Source organism: Mauremys reevesii, linkage group 9, assembly GCF_016161935.1.
Source record: "Mauremys reevesii isolate NIE-2019 linkage group 9, ASM1616193v1, whole genome shotgun sequence".
In the NCBI taxonomy this organism is placed as follows: domain Eukaryota; kingdom Metazoa; phylum Chordata; order Testudines; family Geoemydidae; genus Mauremys; species Mauremys reevesii.
In genome coordinates, this window is record NC_052631.1 from 29,271,914 (window position 1) to 29,289,335 (window position 17,422).

A 17,422-nucleotide genomic window follows, 5' to 3' on the forward strand; every position below is an offset into this window, starting at 1 on the left:
TGACTCTGCTGCTTCTGTTACAGTTCATAACAAGTAGCTTTTGCCAGTGGTTTGTTCTTCCTTTAGAGAGGATGCTTTGAAAACCCATTTCTCATAAATGCCTCTTTCAACGCCTATTTTATTACTTAAATAGTATTTTCCACTAGATTAAATCAGGTAAATGCCACTAATTTTCAGGGTGCATGCACGCTAAGATTTAATCTGGGGAAAATAGGGACATGGGCAGATGTCATGCCCTCCAATGCCAAGGTCCACAGGAAAGTCAAAGTTAGGTGGGGAAGTTAACTGCATTGTGTGGTATGGGTTGGGAGCAGGTGTAACATTAGCACCAAATCAGGTCTTGGGGACTTCAGCCGCTGGTGTAGCTTCATTGGTACAAATCTCTAGTGTAAAAGGTGAAGGCAAACAAGTGCAATTAGCCCCACTTCCAAGCAAAATAAGCTGCACCACTTCAAAGAGTATCTTATTTTTGTTTTGCTGGCTATACTGGGTGTTGTTAATGGTACAGCTACACCATGGTCACTGACTGCTTTACCTGATTAGCAGGGACGGCTCTATATATTTTGCTGCCCCAAGCATGGCAGGCATGTGGCTTTCGGCGGCACACCTGCGGGAGGTCCACTGGTAACGTGGATTTGGCAGCATGCCTGTGGGAGGTCCAACGGTGCTGCGGCTTCGGCGGTAATTCGGCGGCAGGGACGCCGAAGGTGTGGGACCGGCAGACCTCCCACAGGCGCGCTGCCGAAAGCCGCCTGCCTGCCGCCCTCACGGCAACCATCAGGCTGCTCCCCCCGAGGCTTGCCACCCCGGGCATGTGCTTGAAGCGCTGGTGCCTGGAGCCGCCCCTGCTGATTAGAGGAGGCCTCAGAGGAATTAGAGCCTTGTTAGGTGACAGGGATATGTAATTTAGAAATGCACATTGGCAGGAATAATTTGAACTACACATAAACATTGCTTATTGTAAAATTAACTGTAACCTTTTGGGAAAGAGACCTGGGCATCATTGTCGTCAGCTCAGTGAAAACTTCTGCTCAATAAGCAATAGCAGTCAAAACAAAATATTAAGATGTTCAAAGAATGGGATAGAAAATATTATAATACTCTCAATGGTAGGTCTTTTTTCACCTGGAATACAGTTTAGTTCTGCTCAACCAACCTCCAAAAAGTTATAGCAGGAAAATGGTGCTCAGAGTTGAGATTAATATTACTAGAAGTAGAAAGATTTCATTATGGAGATGGAATGAAACACTGGAGCTGTTTAGTTTAGAGGTGATGGAGAAGAAGGGATATGTTTGCATAATACCAAATGATGAATGAGAGAGAGCAGTTAAATGCAGAGCTTCTGTTTACTAGTTTTCATAGTACAAGAACATAATGAAATTGAAAGGCAACAACCTTCAAACTGAGAAGTTTGTTTCCCTTCTCCCCGCTCGGCCCTCCAATGTATAATAAACTTGTGATGCTCACGCTACAAGATATCACTGAGACCAAGAGCTTAGCAGGATTCAAGGACTGGATGTTCTCATGGGTAAAGAGAACATCCACAGTAAGGTTAGACAGTGGCAATGGGAGAGGAGGGATTACAAGGAATAAAACACTTTCTCTTTCATAGCCATCCAGTAACTGACTGAATTTAGGAAGAAACTTCTCCTGTGGGCGAGTAGTTCAAACTGGCCTGTTGAAGGGTTTCTTTCCCCTTCCTCAAATATCTAGTTGTGGCCATGCTAGGAGACAGGCTGCTGGACAAGATGGACTGCTAATTTAATCCAACCGGCAGTTATTTCCTATGCTCCTATTAATTTGGTTTCTTTTTTTTGAAGTAAGCAACTAGATTGCATAGATCAAGACTCAGAGACCACAGGGCATATAACTGTGCTATGTAACATATATTCATGGTATGAATTCCATATGTAATTGCTTTAAATTCAAAACTCTATAATTGTCACTAAGGAAGGCAGGCTTCCTAGCCTCCCACTTACTGACTGGAATAGCACCTAAAGTGTGCATAAACAAGGGAGCTAGTCATTAGATGTAGACAGTATTTCATTATATTAGAGCGAAGGTGGATTAGGATTAAATGGATTAGGGCCCAGAAATACTTGACAAAAGTGGGGAATACTTGACCAAGGGGGTGGTGAGAGGAATAGCTCAGTGGTTTGAGTACTGGCCTGCTAAATCTAGGGTTGTGAGTTCAATCCTTGAGGGGGCCGTTTAGGGATTTGGGTCAAAAATCTGGGGATTGGTCCTGCTTTAAGCAGAGGGTTGGACTAGATGACCTTCTAAGGTCCCTTCCAACCTTGGTATTCTATGATTCTAACTGTCACATTTGCTGCATTTCTGTTGTAATAATGTTACCTGATACAAGTAATCACAATGATTTATTCTCCATCTTATTCCTGGAAGTGTGAAGGATATATAGATTTCCACAGTGAAGAGCAAGCAGGGGAGTTGTTCTATTCTGCATTCTTATAGCTCAGTGTCTTGCCCTCCACTGCCCTCCCCCCAAGAACTGATAATGCCCAATTCTCACAGTCCCCTAGCGAGGTATAGAAAGATGCTGTAAGAACTAATATGTCCATTTTCTGGTGAGGAGGCTACCAAATATTTACAAAGAGGTAGGTGTCAGCTGTAAAAACTAAATCCAGGTCTTAAGGGTTTCAGGCAGAGGTCTAACTGGCTATCGTGAAGTGCAGCCCCATCAAATCATTCAGCACTTCTGTGTCATGGTTCTGCTCTCTGTGAAAAAGACCTAATAATAGTTTTTGCACATACATAATGTTTTTTCATCTGTAGATCTCGTATTGCAAGGTGGGCAAACGTGCAACCCTGTTTTACAGTTTTACCAGCGATTTTTATTAGAAACACTTTTTTCTGAGCAGTTCTTTGATCTTTAGTAGATAAGATCTGTAATGTTGGACAAACTAGATTCTGTTCCCAGCTGTGCTGCAAACTTCCTCTGTGACTTTTTGGCCTGGTCATTTTAAGTCTGTCTCCCTGTTTTTATGCTTTCTTAGAGTTATTGAGCATCAGCAGCTTTAAGTACTTAATGTCTCCAGAAATCTAGGCCCTCAACCTTTTTGTGTCTGTTGTTCCCACCTGAAATATGAGTTGTATTTAACTCTCACTCTGGGAGCTGTAGACTGCAAGGCTTTGATGAATAAGGATGTGAAATTAGAGAACTGTGAAGGCCAGTGGGTAGAAGAGATGCAGCTAGAACTCAGGACATCCGGACTCCAAGCTTTGCCCGTTATCTAAGATAAGGGGCTGTATTGGTGGGGAATTCAACAAGAAGAGGATCCCATTTATCGGATCCTCTATTTTCCTGAAATCTTTGAAAAGTGCATAGCTAAGTTAGGGTATACGCGTTCATGGGTTTCTCTAAGTTTAAAACTGTAGGGCTACTGCACATGCTTAGTATGTCACCTCATCAAATCAAAACCAGTTGCTTTCTGAAACAAGACCACTCACTGCTTTACAGCAAGGGCCATTTTATGCCAGATTTCAACCCCAATCCATTTCAGTTGTTGAGCCCTTACCCAATAAATAAATGCCTTTCCATTGTAAAACAACTTTAAAAAAAAAAAAAAGTGTTTTCTTATTCTTCTCTTAATTAGAACTCCTTAAACTAAAAAAACCAACCAATCAACCAAAAAACAAAACACCCTCCAAGTTAGAGGCAAAGCCTTAAAAATATCAGCCAAAAAAGTGAAATATTCTGAAAATTTTGTGTGTAAGGGTAAGTCCAGACTACCCGCCCTATCGGCGGGTAGTGATTGATTTATTGGGGATCGATATATCATGTCTCATCTAGACATGATATATTGATCCCCGAACGCGCTCCCCGTCGACTCTGGAACTCCACCGGAGCGAGCGGCAGTAGTGGAGTCGACGGGGGAGCCGCGGATATCGATCCCGTGCCGTGAGGACCCAAGGTAAATCGATCTAAGATACTTCGACTTCAGCTACGCTATTCACATAGCTGAAGTTGCGTATCTTAGATCGACACCCCCCTGCCAGTGTATACCAGCCCTAAGTGAACAGGGAAGGGATACATATATGTAGAGTGGTTAAGATACTGATTGGTCATATTTTGGTAAGAACACCATCTACAGATCCTATTTAACTTAAAGTATGGCATAATATGCTGTGTTTCTAAATGAAACAGTTGCATCAAAATTAAGAGACCACTTTTTGGTTTAACTCTGCATGGTTTTAAGTCTGAATAAGCCAAAACTTTTCTGGTTTGAATTTTCTTCTTTAAAATCAGAGCTATCTAACAGGTATCTTTCCATTACTTTAGCTATGATGTTATCTTTGCGGGTGGCCCTGAAGAGATGCTAAAGAAGTTCCAGCAAGCTAACCATAAAGTAGTATTTGCAGCAGATGGACTAATATGGCCTGATAAAAGATTAGCAGACAAGTATCCCGTTGTCCGGAGTGGAAAACGATTCCTTAATTCAGGAGGTAGGTATGACTGTTGTAGATATTAAAGGTTAATTAAGGTTAGCTGTTCTGTTCTCATAGCGGGTGTGTGCGTGCATGCTGGGCAACTCACTTAAAGTGCTAGTTTCCTAAATTCATGTTTGGGCACCTAAATCACCATTAGAGGAAAATTTTTTGTTAACTCCTGTGACTGAGAATCACCTTGTTCCTCTCTGCTTCCAGCATAAAGGAGTCTTTCTTTATACTTAGCTGGGTGTCAGCCTCCTAATACCACCAGCCTGTTAGCAACTCAAGAACTCTCCTCTGGGCTATGCCAGTTCTCACTTTACTTTGCAGTTTAACAGGTGCAGCCCAATCCCCAAGTCCCTTTTGAAGTGGTCGCCTCATATAAGCTACTCACAGAACTACCAGGTCTGCTGTTCCCAAAGAAACAGAACTCATCAGCTTGTAAGATTCAGCTCAGAATCAGCACTTTGCTTAACATCACAGCACATCAATAAACTTATTTTTGTTCTCACTATAAATATATTATCAAAGATTCAAGTGATAGTAAAATTTTGGAAACAAATGGTTACATATAAAACACAATCATAACATGCTTTCTAGAGTCTAAACTTAACTAACAGGTTAACCATTTTTCTAAATAAGTTTCTCACCCAAAGTCCTTTGCGGTGTTTTCAACCGCGGCTCACTGAGATCCCATTTTTATGAGTGCAAACACACTGTCCATTTACTTCCTGAGTGTAGGATGGGCAGGGAGGGGGATGTTATTGCTTTCTTGTTATACCCTCAAATATCGTTGTCTTTGCTCATAGACTGGGTAACCACCTGAGGCTTGCTTTTTTTTTTTTTCCCTTGCATGCTGCTTCTATGTTGACTTTGACTTTGTATATAAGTGAGCATCCATTGTGTTAGCTTATACTTCTTAGTTTACATACTGTAAGAGGGATATACATTTCTTACCTCCTGGTTGGAGGAAAACCTGTTTTTCATCTTTGCTGGTAACTAATACCTTGATACAGACTTTAAAATACATGTGGAGGTCTTGTGCTGCCAATACTTAATTTTTCTAAATGTTATAGTTGACCATTTCCTAACTCAAAAAGTGTTGTGGCCAACATGGGGGTTGATTTAATATACTTAGATTTCTGAAAGGCATTTCACTTAGTACACTCAACGTTTTGATTAAAAAACTAGAACGATATAAAATGAACATGGCACACATTAAATGGATTAAAAACTGGTTAACTGATAGTCTCAAAATGTAACGGTAAACAGGGCATCATCATTCAATGGGTATGTTTACAGTGGTGTCCCACAGGGATCGGTTATTGACTCTAAATTATTTAACATTTTTATCAATGACCTGGAAGAAAACATAAAATTATCACTGATCAAGTTTTCAGATGACACAAAACTTGGGGAAATAATCAGGGGGACAAGTCACTGATTCAGAGTGATCTGGATCATTTGGTAAACTAGGTACAAGCAAACAATATGTGTTTTAATATGGCTAAATGTACATGTATATATTTAGGAACAAAGAATATAGGACATACTTGCAGGGTGGGGGACTGTCCTGGGAAGCAGTGACTCTGAAAAGGATTTGGGTGTCCTGATGGATAGTAAGCTGAACATGAGCTCCCAATGTGAGGCCATGGCCAAAAGAGCTATTGCAATCCTGGGATGCATAAACAGAGGACTCTTGAATAGGTGTAGAGAAGTTTTGTTACCTCTTTATTTGGACTGCTGGAATACCATGTCCAGTTCTGGTGGAATTCACAGTTCAAGAAGGGTGTTGATAAATTGGAGAGGATGCAGAGAAGAGCCACGAGAATGACTAAAAGATTAGAAAACCTACCTTATAGTGATACGTAGATTGAGCTCTTTGAATCTAACGTAACAAAGAGAAGGTTAAGAGGTAACTTGATTCCAGTCTACAAGTATCTGCATGGAGAGCAAATAGTAAATAATAGGATCTTCAATCTAGCAGAGAGAGGTTGTGACAGGCACTATTAGTAGCACCCTGGTCTCTGAGGTTGCTACAGCACTGGGAAGAGTACGGGCTTAACTGAAGCCAATTAATCAATTTTTGTTGAGGGTAACTAACACTTGGGTGGCAATTTCTAGGCTAATGGGGCAGTTGGCTGAGTGATTGGGAGGATATAAGAGGGAGGAACAGGAAGCAGGGGGAAAGCTTAGAGGGTGAGCTGGGGTTGAGCAGAGAAGGCTATGTGGAAGCTGTCTCTTGCTGTAAGCCTGCAGTATACTGTTATTTATTCTTGCCTTACAACGTATATGTGGTGAAAGGGCAACAACTTGATATGGTCTCACAGTCGTAAGACACATCAACTGGCCAGGCAGAGTGCACTGGATAGCAACCGAGGACGGGTATACCCAGGACAAGTATAACACAATCCACTGGTTGGAAGCTGAAGCTAGACGAATTCAGACTGGAAATAAGGTGTAAATTTTTGACAGTGAGGATAATTGTCCATTGGAACAATTTACCAAGCATCGTGGTGGATTTTCCATCACTCACAATTTTTAAATCAGTACTCTAGGAATTATTTGGGGGGGGGGTGTTCTCTGGCCTGTTATATAGGAGGTCAGACTAGATGATCACAATGGTCTCATCTGGCCTTGGAATCTATGAATCAATTAATCTATGAATTTTCAGTGCATGTATAAGTAACTTCTTACATAGTATCGGTATGCATTTTTCACAGTGGTATCAATGACCAGTGTGACACTGGCTTTCATTTGAGATCTCACATGACATTCTGTTCAGAACTAGGATGCACACACCAGACTCATGAGATTTCTATAACCCTTTGTCAGTTGGCATTGAGAGCTTCTTGGGTCACAACACTTTTTTTTTTTTTTTTTTTATAATAGTATTCTCTGTTTTCTTTTGAAGGAAGGTGCATGAAGATGTGTGCTAATTTGTGAGGTGGGAAGGAGGGTTAGTGGATTGAGAGAGCGAAAATATTCATTTAGCAAAAACATTGCTTGCATAAACTCAGGCTCTGGAGCTGCCAGGATACGGTTTCTTCTTGGTGACTTTTCCCTGATGGCTGCCCTGTTTGTGCTAGAGATTCTATTATTTATTTTAAAAAAACAAACAAACCAGCAATCAAGTCTTTAGACTTTGTTTTTGCAAAGATGACCTACAAAATGTAAACCAAGTGTAACTGAGGCTTGGTCTACACTTTAAAATTAGATTGACTAATGTCACTCTGGGCTGTGAAAAATTTTCACCCTGAGCCCTGGTGTTGACCTCCCTACCACCTCTCAGAGAAGTGTATTAACTACATCAAAGGAAAGAATCTTTCCCTCAGTGTGGGAAGCATCTACCTGATAGCTCAACAGCATCACAGCTGCAGCACCATAGCTTTGCTGCTGCAGCAGCTGTGCTGTAGACACACCCTTAGAAGGTAATGTCCTTCCGAGTCTGCAGGCAGCCTGAAGCAATAGGTCTGAGAGAATTGTGACCTACTGCTACTGATTTCAGTGAAGTGCTAACTCTGAAGCCTAACTATTGTCACTTAAATGTCCGCATGGTTAACCATGATATAAGCAGTCAAGAGGGGAATATGTTCACTATAAAAATCTGCGCAATCTGTTGTGCATGGCATCTCATTTTGGGCTCCTCTTGGACTCATGAGTGGGTGGAGCTTCATGGGCACAGCTTTTGAGAGTTAATGCCATTTTCCCCCACGCAACCTAGCCCCTGCTTTGTTTCTTTTTTTGTCTTTGAAATAAATGTGATGTGTAACAAGCTTCAGCTGAATTTCTTGTACTGTTGTGGCATATTGGATTTATACTTTCCTGCCAGCAAGGAGAGACTGACCACACTAAAGCTTAGCTTCATGCCGTTTTCCACAGCTGGATCACTTTTCTTAGCAACAGTCATAGCTCATACCCACCTCGGAACTTTTCTTCCAGCCATCTAAAACAGACCCCAGAATCCGCCATGTTTCTTAAAATACCATTATAAGGAAAACTAACTAAACAAGTGAAAGCTATTCAAAATGTGTATTATGAAGACAGATCTTTGGAGATGAATTTTTGGCTGGAAATTGATTAATTTCTTTTGTCTCCTCCTGCTAGCAGAGAATGGTTACACTGCCATATGACATGCAATGGAATGATCAGAAAGATAGTTTTCAAATAGAAATAAATTCTCTTGTGTGATATTGCAGGATTTATTGGTTATGCTCCCTATATAAACCAAATGGTACAGCAATGGAACCTGCAGGATAATGATGATGACCAGCTGTTTTATACTAAAATCTATATTGACCCACTGCAGAGGGTATGTAGTGACTCGTTTTCTCCTTAATAGTAGTTCTTACCACTTGAAATAATTTGCTGCTTCAATTTTAGTGTCAGAAGGCTGCTACAAACTTGCTAAGAATGAAAACAAAATTTCCTGTGATTAACTGTGAATGACATAGTGCAGTGTTTCCCAAACTTGGGACGTCGTTTGTGTAGGGAAAGCCCCTGGCAGGCTGGGCCGGTTTGTTTACCTGCCGTGTCCACAGGTCCGGCCAATTGCAGCTCCCACTGGCCGCGGTTCGCTGCTCCAGGCCAATGGAAGCTGCTGAAAGCGGAACAGGCCGAGGGATGTACTGGCCAGCCCGACCCGCCAGGGGCTTTCCCTACACAAGTGGCCGTCCCAAGTTTGGGAAACACTGCTGTAGTGCAAAGATGGTTGCTGTACCACAGGGGCTGTCAGCCTAGAGCAGGGGTTCTCAAACTGGGGGTTGGGACCCCTCAGGGGGTTGCGAGGTTATTACATGGGGTGTCGCGAGCTGTCAGCCTCCACCCCAAACTCTGTTTTGCCTCTAGCATTTATAATGGTATTAAATATATTTAAAGTGTTCTTAATTTATAAGGGGAGGTTGCACTCAGAGGCTTCCTATGTGAAAGGGGTCACCAGTACAAAAGTTTGAGAACTACTGGCCTAGAGGGTCACGAGTAAAGTTCAGGAGGATCATGATTCAGAGTATTGTTTCAGGCTGTCTGCAGATCCTGGCAGGCATCACTGTATTGCTTTAAATAATAACTCTGAGATGTGATCAGCCCCATTAATCTCAATAAAGGCCGTGCGGACTCTGCAGATACCTCTTGCTCTCCAACTTTCCACCCAAAGGGGGAATTAATTGGGTTACAGCCTGGATTCTCCACGTGGGGAACACAATCCCCCATCCATTCCATATTGCTAAATGGGAGTTCCAATTAAGTCCCAGCAAATGATGAGATCACCGGGTGGTCCTGGTATGGCAAAAGAGGTCCCAGCGTGGAAGAGTGGGAACCAGAAGGTCGTGCTTCAGAAGTAATTTTGAGTGTGTAACATGGGATAAAGGGAATGGCTTACTGAGAGGTGACGTCTTTTGAAATGTATATAAAATCAAACAGTAGTTTGTGAAACCAAGTCACAACATATGTAAGGAGAGCTCGAAGGAAGTACTGTAATTCGAAGCTGAATATAAACCATTTCTGTTTGAAGTGTATATGCCTAGATCACATTTTTTTAATTTTGGGTTCCTACAGCCAGGCACCTAACTCAGTAATTAGAAATATAACTCATACCACGAATTTCAGAGGTATAGTTAATCAGAGCTGCAACACAGAATTCCTATTTGATCCTTGCTAAAAGATGCTTTCACTACAATGAAATACTTAAAAAATATTTGCAGGTCACCTTTTAGGCCTGATACTGAATTCTTTGTGCACCCTAAATTCCACTGAAGCTAAGGAGAGTTTGGGGTGTTCAATGAATACACAAACAAGCCCTAATTATTTTCTAGGGGTAGAGTAGAAACTTCAGTTCTAGTAGAGCTGTGTATATTAAAGCCACTGATACTGTATTATATCAAGAGGCTTAGTTTTAACTTCTATATTTGAAGAAATATGCTTTATGTTTTTTTTTAAAAATGTTAATCCTGTTTGGCTATGACTTCTTTAGTCTTTTTTTTTGAGAGGGGGGAGACTTCTCTCTAGCTTATACTGACAAACTGATTCCTTTGGAAAGTCATGACCTCCATTTGCTGAGCTTACATAATTTAAAGCAAACTCATTGCTGATGTATAGGGCCCTACCAAATTCACAGCCGTGATAAAATGCATCCCGGACCATGAAATCTACCCCCCCCCCCAAATCTGGTCTTTTGTGTACTATACAGTATACTTACTATACAGATTTCATGGGGGAGACCAGCATTTCTCAAACTGGGGGTCCTGACCAAAAGGAATTGCAGGGGGTCGGAAGGCTATTTTAGGGAGGTTGCGGTATTGCCACACTTACTTCTGTGTTGCCTTTGCGATTCCTTCCCACCCTCACAACTCCTTTTTGGGTCAGGACCCCTACAATTACAAAACCATGAAACTTCAGATTTAAATATCTGAAGTCATGAAATTTACAATTTTTAAAGCCTATGACTGTGAAATTGACCAAAATGGACGGTGAATTTGATAGGGCCCTACTTATGTACTAGATCAATTTAACAATTTTCTGATGAATCAGATGTTCTGGAGGGAATACATGTGCAAGTAACTGTCAGCTGTAAAGCTAAATGAGACTCTGAAAAAGAAGAGTATTGAAAGATTAAAAACTTGCAATTAGATCCCCAAAACAGATGAAACATAAAAACCCTGTAACTTTAACTGGTTAACATCTGTCAATATATTTAAACATGTGCCATGCTAACGTTTATAACACCTCAGTGTCTTTGCTGTTTTTAATTTTTAGGCACGTATTAACATTACTTTGGATCACAAGTGCAGAATTTTCCAGACCTTGAATGGAGCTGTTGGTATGTGTATTAGCACGTATATTGATTGGCCTGTACTGCATATGTCTGCCATTAATATTCTTTTTTGTTTGCTTTTTAAAGTGAAAATAGTTCTCCCTTATTTTAAATAAATAAATTATATATGTATGAAAGAGATTACTCCATGATGAACACATTAGTAAGATTATCATGTCTCTCAGATCTGATATGTACAATATCAACTGATTTTTATGTATCACTAGCAAAAAATTTGATTTAAATAGTTTTGATATATCTAAAACTAGGTTTAACTTCATATTCACTGTTAGACAAGACTGACATTTCCATCCTTCTATAAAAATTTAATTAGGGCTTGCAAAGTACATATGGTATGTAAAATCACATTCATTAGAGATCACTCTAGTAGCAAGGCATATAATGGAATAGGCTAGTTTTAATTTTGAATTTCCTTACGTTGACTGGATTGTCATAATTTTAGTTGGAAATCCCTTTTTTTATGTATGCATGAACTTCCTTCCTTACCTCCACCTTTGACCTTCAACTGTGGAACATCTCAATTGAATTCCTTTGTAAATGGGAAGTTAAAGTTATGCTATTTTATAAGCTCTAAGCAAAGCTTCTTAAAACATGTGAAGGATGTAGAGCATAAAAACCTCTGAAGTTCCCTTTGGACCTTTATCCTCCACATCTAATTTCACTATGAAGTGCTTAAAGACTAAGGTAATGAGAGCCCATAAGATAAGTAGTGTAAATAAATTAATACTTAGCTCTTATATGCCATTTTTTCATCCATAGACCTCAAAGCATTTACCAAGGAGGTCAGTATCGCATCTCCGTTTTACAGATGGGAAACTGAGGCATAAGGCAGAAAGGCACTTGCCCTCACTCACCTAGCAAAATAGTGGCAGAGCCAAGAATTGAACATAGGGCATGGGACTAGGGCCAGACTACTTACAGTACCAGAATAAAATTTAAAGTCTGTTATTTGTGACACAGCACCGATCGCTTGAGCATCCTCCAATGAACTATTTTCATTCGTATTGTTAACATGCTGGTTAATGTACAGATGAAGTTCTTCTGAAATTTGAAGAAGGAAGAGCAAGAGCTAGGAATTCAGTGTATGAGACGCTGCCCATCACTCTGCATGGAAATGGCCCCACTAAAGTAAGTGACAGCCACTTTTTCAGCTTTTATCAAGGACCAGTTTTAATAAGACAACAAATGAAACTGAAGTAAACTTTCAGCATAGCACCAGGAAATGAGGTGCTCACTTCCCGATTAAAGTTAATAAGCGTCACATGGCTAAAGTTTGTGCTGATCACTTAGTCCTCAGCCTGTTATTCCATTGCCACTATATTGATAACAAGTTATAGCAACTGCTCACTCTTTGCTTAGCAAACTTGATTGCAGCTCTGGATTTCAGAAGCTGATGCTTTCATGGAACTATCATCGTTGCTGAACAGCAAGTGAAGAACTTTGATTTTATTCATAATCATAGTAGGTGATTTATGCATTGTGGGGCTTTTTGCAGATGAAGTATGTAGAGGCTTTAGGGGGAAGAGAAGTCCCAGGCAGGGCACAGAAGTGGAGTATAACGCCTCAAGGCTGCAACTGCTGTTCTGCCAACACTACTCATTTTAAAATCCGAGCTACTACTGACTGTTAATTTTTCTCCCCTAGCATTTCATTTTTTAAAATTTCCTATATTAGGTGCTGTAAACTATCGTTGACTTATAATCTAAAATGCATACTGTACTAGATGGCTGATATTTCTTCCATATGGCTTCCATTTACAAGGGTTAATGTTTGCATTTATCCTTCCAGTCATATGTGGTACATGTAAACTGTACTACTAATTTTTTCATTAATTTTAACCTACAGACCATATAAAAGCTAGTAATTGAAAATATCAGCTCTAGGTGTTATAGGCTGCAATGTCATCTAGAACATATTTGATACCTCATTTCCTAACACTTCTCTGGGTTCTGGGAATGGTTTTAGCAGATAAGTTTTTTCTGTTCTTGGCCTAATATTTGCTTGATTCTATTTGGCACTAATTAGTACCTTTACTTAGCTGTCACACACATGCTCAGATACAATTGTATTCTCATGTGTGTGACAAGTGGATTGGGTGAAGCCTAATTCCTAAAATATTCTATATTAAGCAAAACTTCTTTCCTGCTTATAGTCACATAGCAGTTTAACCCACTTCTGTCACGGTGCAAAAGCATTTTAAGGATTTTAGTCTAAAAACCTACTAAAGCAGGAAAAAAAATCCTACTATGAGTTTCTTTGAACCATGTTGTCATAGTCTGATTGTGCCCTTCTGTGGCAATAGAGCTTAAGCAGAGATACATAAATGTGATGAACAGGTTAGACAAACATTTAAATGTTCACCAGCTGGGGAACGGCCATGCATGGAAATAATCTCCAAAACTAAAATACTTAATATTTGCAAGAAACTTCTATTTTATATGTGCTCTGTTGAACTCATTAGGATTTAGTGGATTACTTTTTATCTAAAGGGTAGGAGCAAAATTATAGCAAGAATGTAAGGACCTGCTATCCACAGTCTCAGGCATATTTGCATTCTTGGCTGAGCTCCAAATGCTTCTAGAGTATTGTCTCGGTGGGTCAGGCACAAGACGCACCCCCACCCCACCCACCCAAGTGAAAGAAAAGCAATCCAATCCTATCTTGACTTCTTTAACGTCACCTATCTTTGCTTACTGAATCCTGCAGATAGACCCATGGGTGGCTGATGGTGCAGCACTGCCCTCAACATCCTTCATGGGGCCTGGTGGCTGGGAGTGCAGAGACTGCAACCATGGTATGACACATGTCAGAAGAACCGGCAGAGGGATGCTGGGCTCCTCTCCTACACTCACCATATGTCCTGTCTGGACTATCATGGCAGCTGGAGGCTGCCTTCCACTCATATCTCACCTCCTCTCCTACACACTCCTTACTGTCCTGTCTGGACTATCATAGCAGCTGGAGGCTGCCTTCCACTCATATCTCACTAACAAATCATGTGTCTTATTCCTGCATTCTTTATTACTTCATCACACAAGTGGGGGGACAATGCTACGGTAGCCCAGGAAGGCTGAGGGAAGAACGGAATCAACAGGTGGGGTTGTTGCAGGAGCACCCCTGTGAATAGAATACAGCTCATAATTTCTGCAGGATCTGACACAGAACAGCTGTGCTCTTTGGTTCTATGATACAGTGGTTCTCTAGTACACTTGCCTATATTCTAGGCAGGACTAGGGGACTTGTCCATATTCTAGGCAGGACTGATTCTATTTTTAGATACCAAAAAGGAGGGATTGACTCAGGGAGTCATTCCCAATTTTGGCTTTTGCGCCCCTGGCTAAGAGTAGCCGGGGCACTTATGACAGCAGCAAATGGAACAGTGCAAAAGGACTGGTAGCCACAATCATCTTATTACCAATTTATGGTATGGTAGATGGTGCAATATGGCTGATAACCATCCCTGCTATCATGCAAAAGCAAAAGCATGCTGCTGTGTAGCGCTGCTGAATCGCCTCTGTGAGCGGCATCTAGTACACATACGGTGACAGTCACAAAAGGCTAAACAGGCTCCATGATTGCCATGCTATGGCATCTTCCAGGGCAATCCAGGGAAAAAAGCATGAAGTGCTTGTCTGCCGTTCCTTTCCCAGAGGAAGGAGTGACTGACGACATTTACCCAGAACCACCCGCGACAATGAATTTCTCAACCCGGAAATTCAAAGGGGCGGGGGAGGGGAGGCGGGGGAGGCTGCGGGAACTATGGGATAGCTACGGAGTAGCTACCCACAGTGCAATGCTCCAGAAATCGACGCTAGCCTCGGACCGTGGACGCACACCACCGATTTAATGTGTTTAGTGTGGCTGCGCACACTCGATTTTATAAAATCTGTTTTACAAAACCGGTTTATGCAAATTCGGAATAGTCCCGTAGTGTAGACGTACCCTAGAACATATTTGATACCTCATTTCCTAACACTTCTCTGGGTTCTGGGAATGGTTTTAGCAGATAAGTTTTTTCTGTACTTGGCCTAATATTTGCTTGATTCTATTTGGCACTAATTAGTACCTTTACTTAGCTGTCACACACATGCTCAGATACAATTGTATTCTCATGTGTGTGACAAGTGGATTGGGCGAAGCCTAATTCCCAAAATATTCTATATTAAGCAAAACTTCTTTCCTGCTTATAGTCACATAGCAGTTTAACCCACTTCTGTCACGGTGCAAAAGCATTTTAAGGATTTTAGTCTAAAAACCTACTAAAGCAGGAAAAAAAATCCTACTATGAGTTTCTTTGAACCATGTTGTCATAGTCTGATTGTGCCCTTCTGTGGCAATAGAGCTTAAGCAGAGATACATAAATGTGATGAACAGGTTAGAAAAACATTTACATGTTCACCAGCTGGGGAACGGCCATGCATGGAAATAATCTCCAAAACTAAAATACTTAATATTTGCAAGAAACTTCTATTTTATACGTGCTCTGTTGAACTCATTAGGATTTAGTGGATTACTTTTTATCTAAAGGGTAGGAGCAAAATTATAGCAAGAATGTAAAGTGTTCTTTATACTTTTCCTTAGTTTAGTTGTCTTTGTATTGGTGTCATATTTTATTTGGCTAAGCATGCTTACAGATTTATTTTTAGGTATCTGGAAGTCCGGTAACACTTTATTTTTTGTCTGACTTCGATAAATATTTTCCACTTACTACATATGATAAAGAAGAGGCAACATATCAGGGCAAATACAGGCAAACTATAACAATTTGAGTTTTCCATGGAGCGGTTTTCACATGGGAAATTATGTGCTGCCAACTCATTAAGTATAATAGGGGTGGTTGTAGGACAAATGAGTAGGCAAAATTCTAAAACAGGTTTATGATGGTAAGGAAGAAGTCCTTTAACCTGTGAGAATGGTAATATGAATTTGGAAGGAACCTTATTTGCTAATGTGGCCGTGGATAAACTATGGCATCCAGGAACATATGGCACCCAGGACAGCCTAACCTTAGAATAATTATATAACTGATTTGGAGCCAATTCCAAAGTTGCAACACAACTGCCAGAGAACCTGAGAGAGAGCCAGGTACATCAGTTAGATATGTTTCACTGTTTGTTTTCTGGGTCCTGGAATAGCTGCCCCCAAAGGGAAAAGACAATTCATTTGACATCTGTGTACCTGTATCTTCTAAATTTTATATAATCCCTTCTCAGGAAGTTTTGCCCTTTGCCCATATCTATTTTCCTATAAATACCAGTGACCATCAGTTACAGGAAGGTTACTAACTTGGTTCTGATAATATTTCTTGGCATGGCCTTTTTCAAAGACCGGTGAAATCCAGTATGTGTTTTATTATGCCCACCACAATTATTCAGCTTCTTGAAGCTGTGACCACAAATTCCAGAGGATGTTATCTCTGGATCTTGTACAAGGAGTCAAAATAGCTTTTAGCAGCTGTTTTTTAAGGAAGAAAAGCATACCTACACAGAAATTATTAAACTATTTTGAGGATTAACACTGATGTGTTAATCTCTGTGTTAAGATACAGAGGTGGGTTGCATTTACATATAGTAAGTGTGAATTGTTCTTTTGCTTACTAGATTCAGCTCAGTTACTTTGGAAATTATATCCCTAATGCTTGGACACGTGAAACTGGATGTGGTGTTTGTGATTTAGATTTACTAGACTTATCAACGGTTACAGTAAGTATATCTCATGTATAACTGAACACTTTGATGCGTGAATTTCAGTGCCCTTATAGTGATTTTTCAGAGACAAAAAGGCTACAGTGCATAATGTTACATTTCAAGCACACTTGAGGCTGTTTTCATATGTTAGATATTATACAAAATAATAATGGAAACAGATTCATGAGTTACAGACTTATCAGCACTATTTTAAGTGGCAAATGTCAATATTTTCATATTGGTTATAATTTGGCACCACCCCCAGCCCAGAGACCATTTCCCCCCTCATCCCCAGTCCCACCCCAGAGCCCTCACCCCCCCTGCACTGCAACCCCCTGCCCCGGCCCAGTGAAAGTGAGTGAGGGTGCGGGAGAGTGAGCGATGAATGGAGGGGGGATGGAACGAGTGGGGGCAGAACCTCAGGGAAGGGGAGGGGCCGGGATGTTCGGTTTTGTGC

The 17,422-nt window shown here is 40.8% G+C and overlaps 1 protein-coding gene across 2 annotated transcripts in view; it reads left to right on the forward strand.

Annotated features, from left to right (window-relative positions):
• Positions 1 to 17,422, forward strand: part of PLOD2 (procollagen-lysine,2-oxoglutarate 5-dioxygenase 2) — an 81,480-nt gene that overhangs the window by 32,901 nt on the left and 31,157 nt on the right. For both annotated transcript variants that reach the window (XM_039489430.1, XM_039489431.1), the window contains exons 4-8: positions 4,301 to 4,464; positions 8,649 to 8,761; positions 11,200 to 11,263; positions 12,309 to 12,406; positions 16,879 to 16,980. In XM_039489430.1, the coding sequence (XP_039345364.1) occupies positions 4,301 to 4,464; positions 8,649 to 8,761; positions 11,200 to 11,263; positions 12,309 to 12,406; positions 16,879 to 16,980 (541 nt within the window). The remainder of the gene's footprint in view (positions 1 to 4,300; positions 4,465 to 8,648; positions 8,762 to 11,199; positions 11,264 to 12,308; positions 12,407 to 16,878; positions 16,981 to 17,422) is intronic.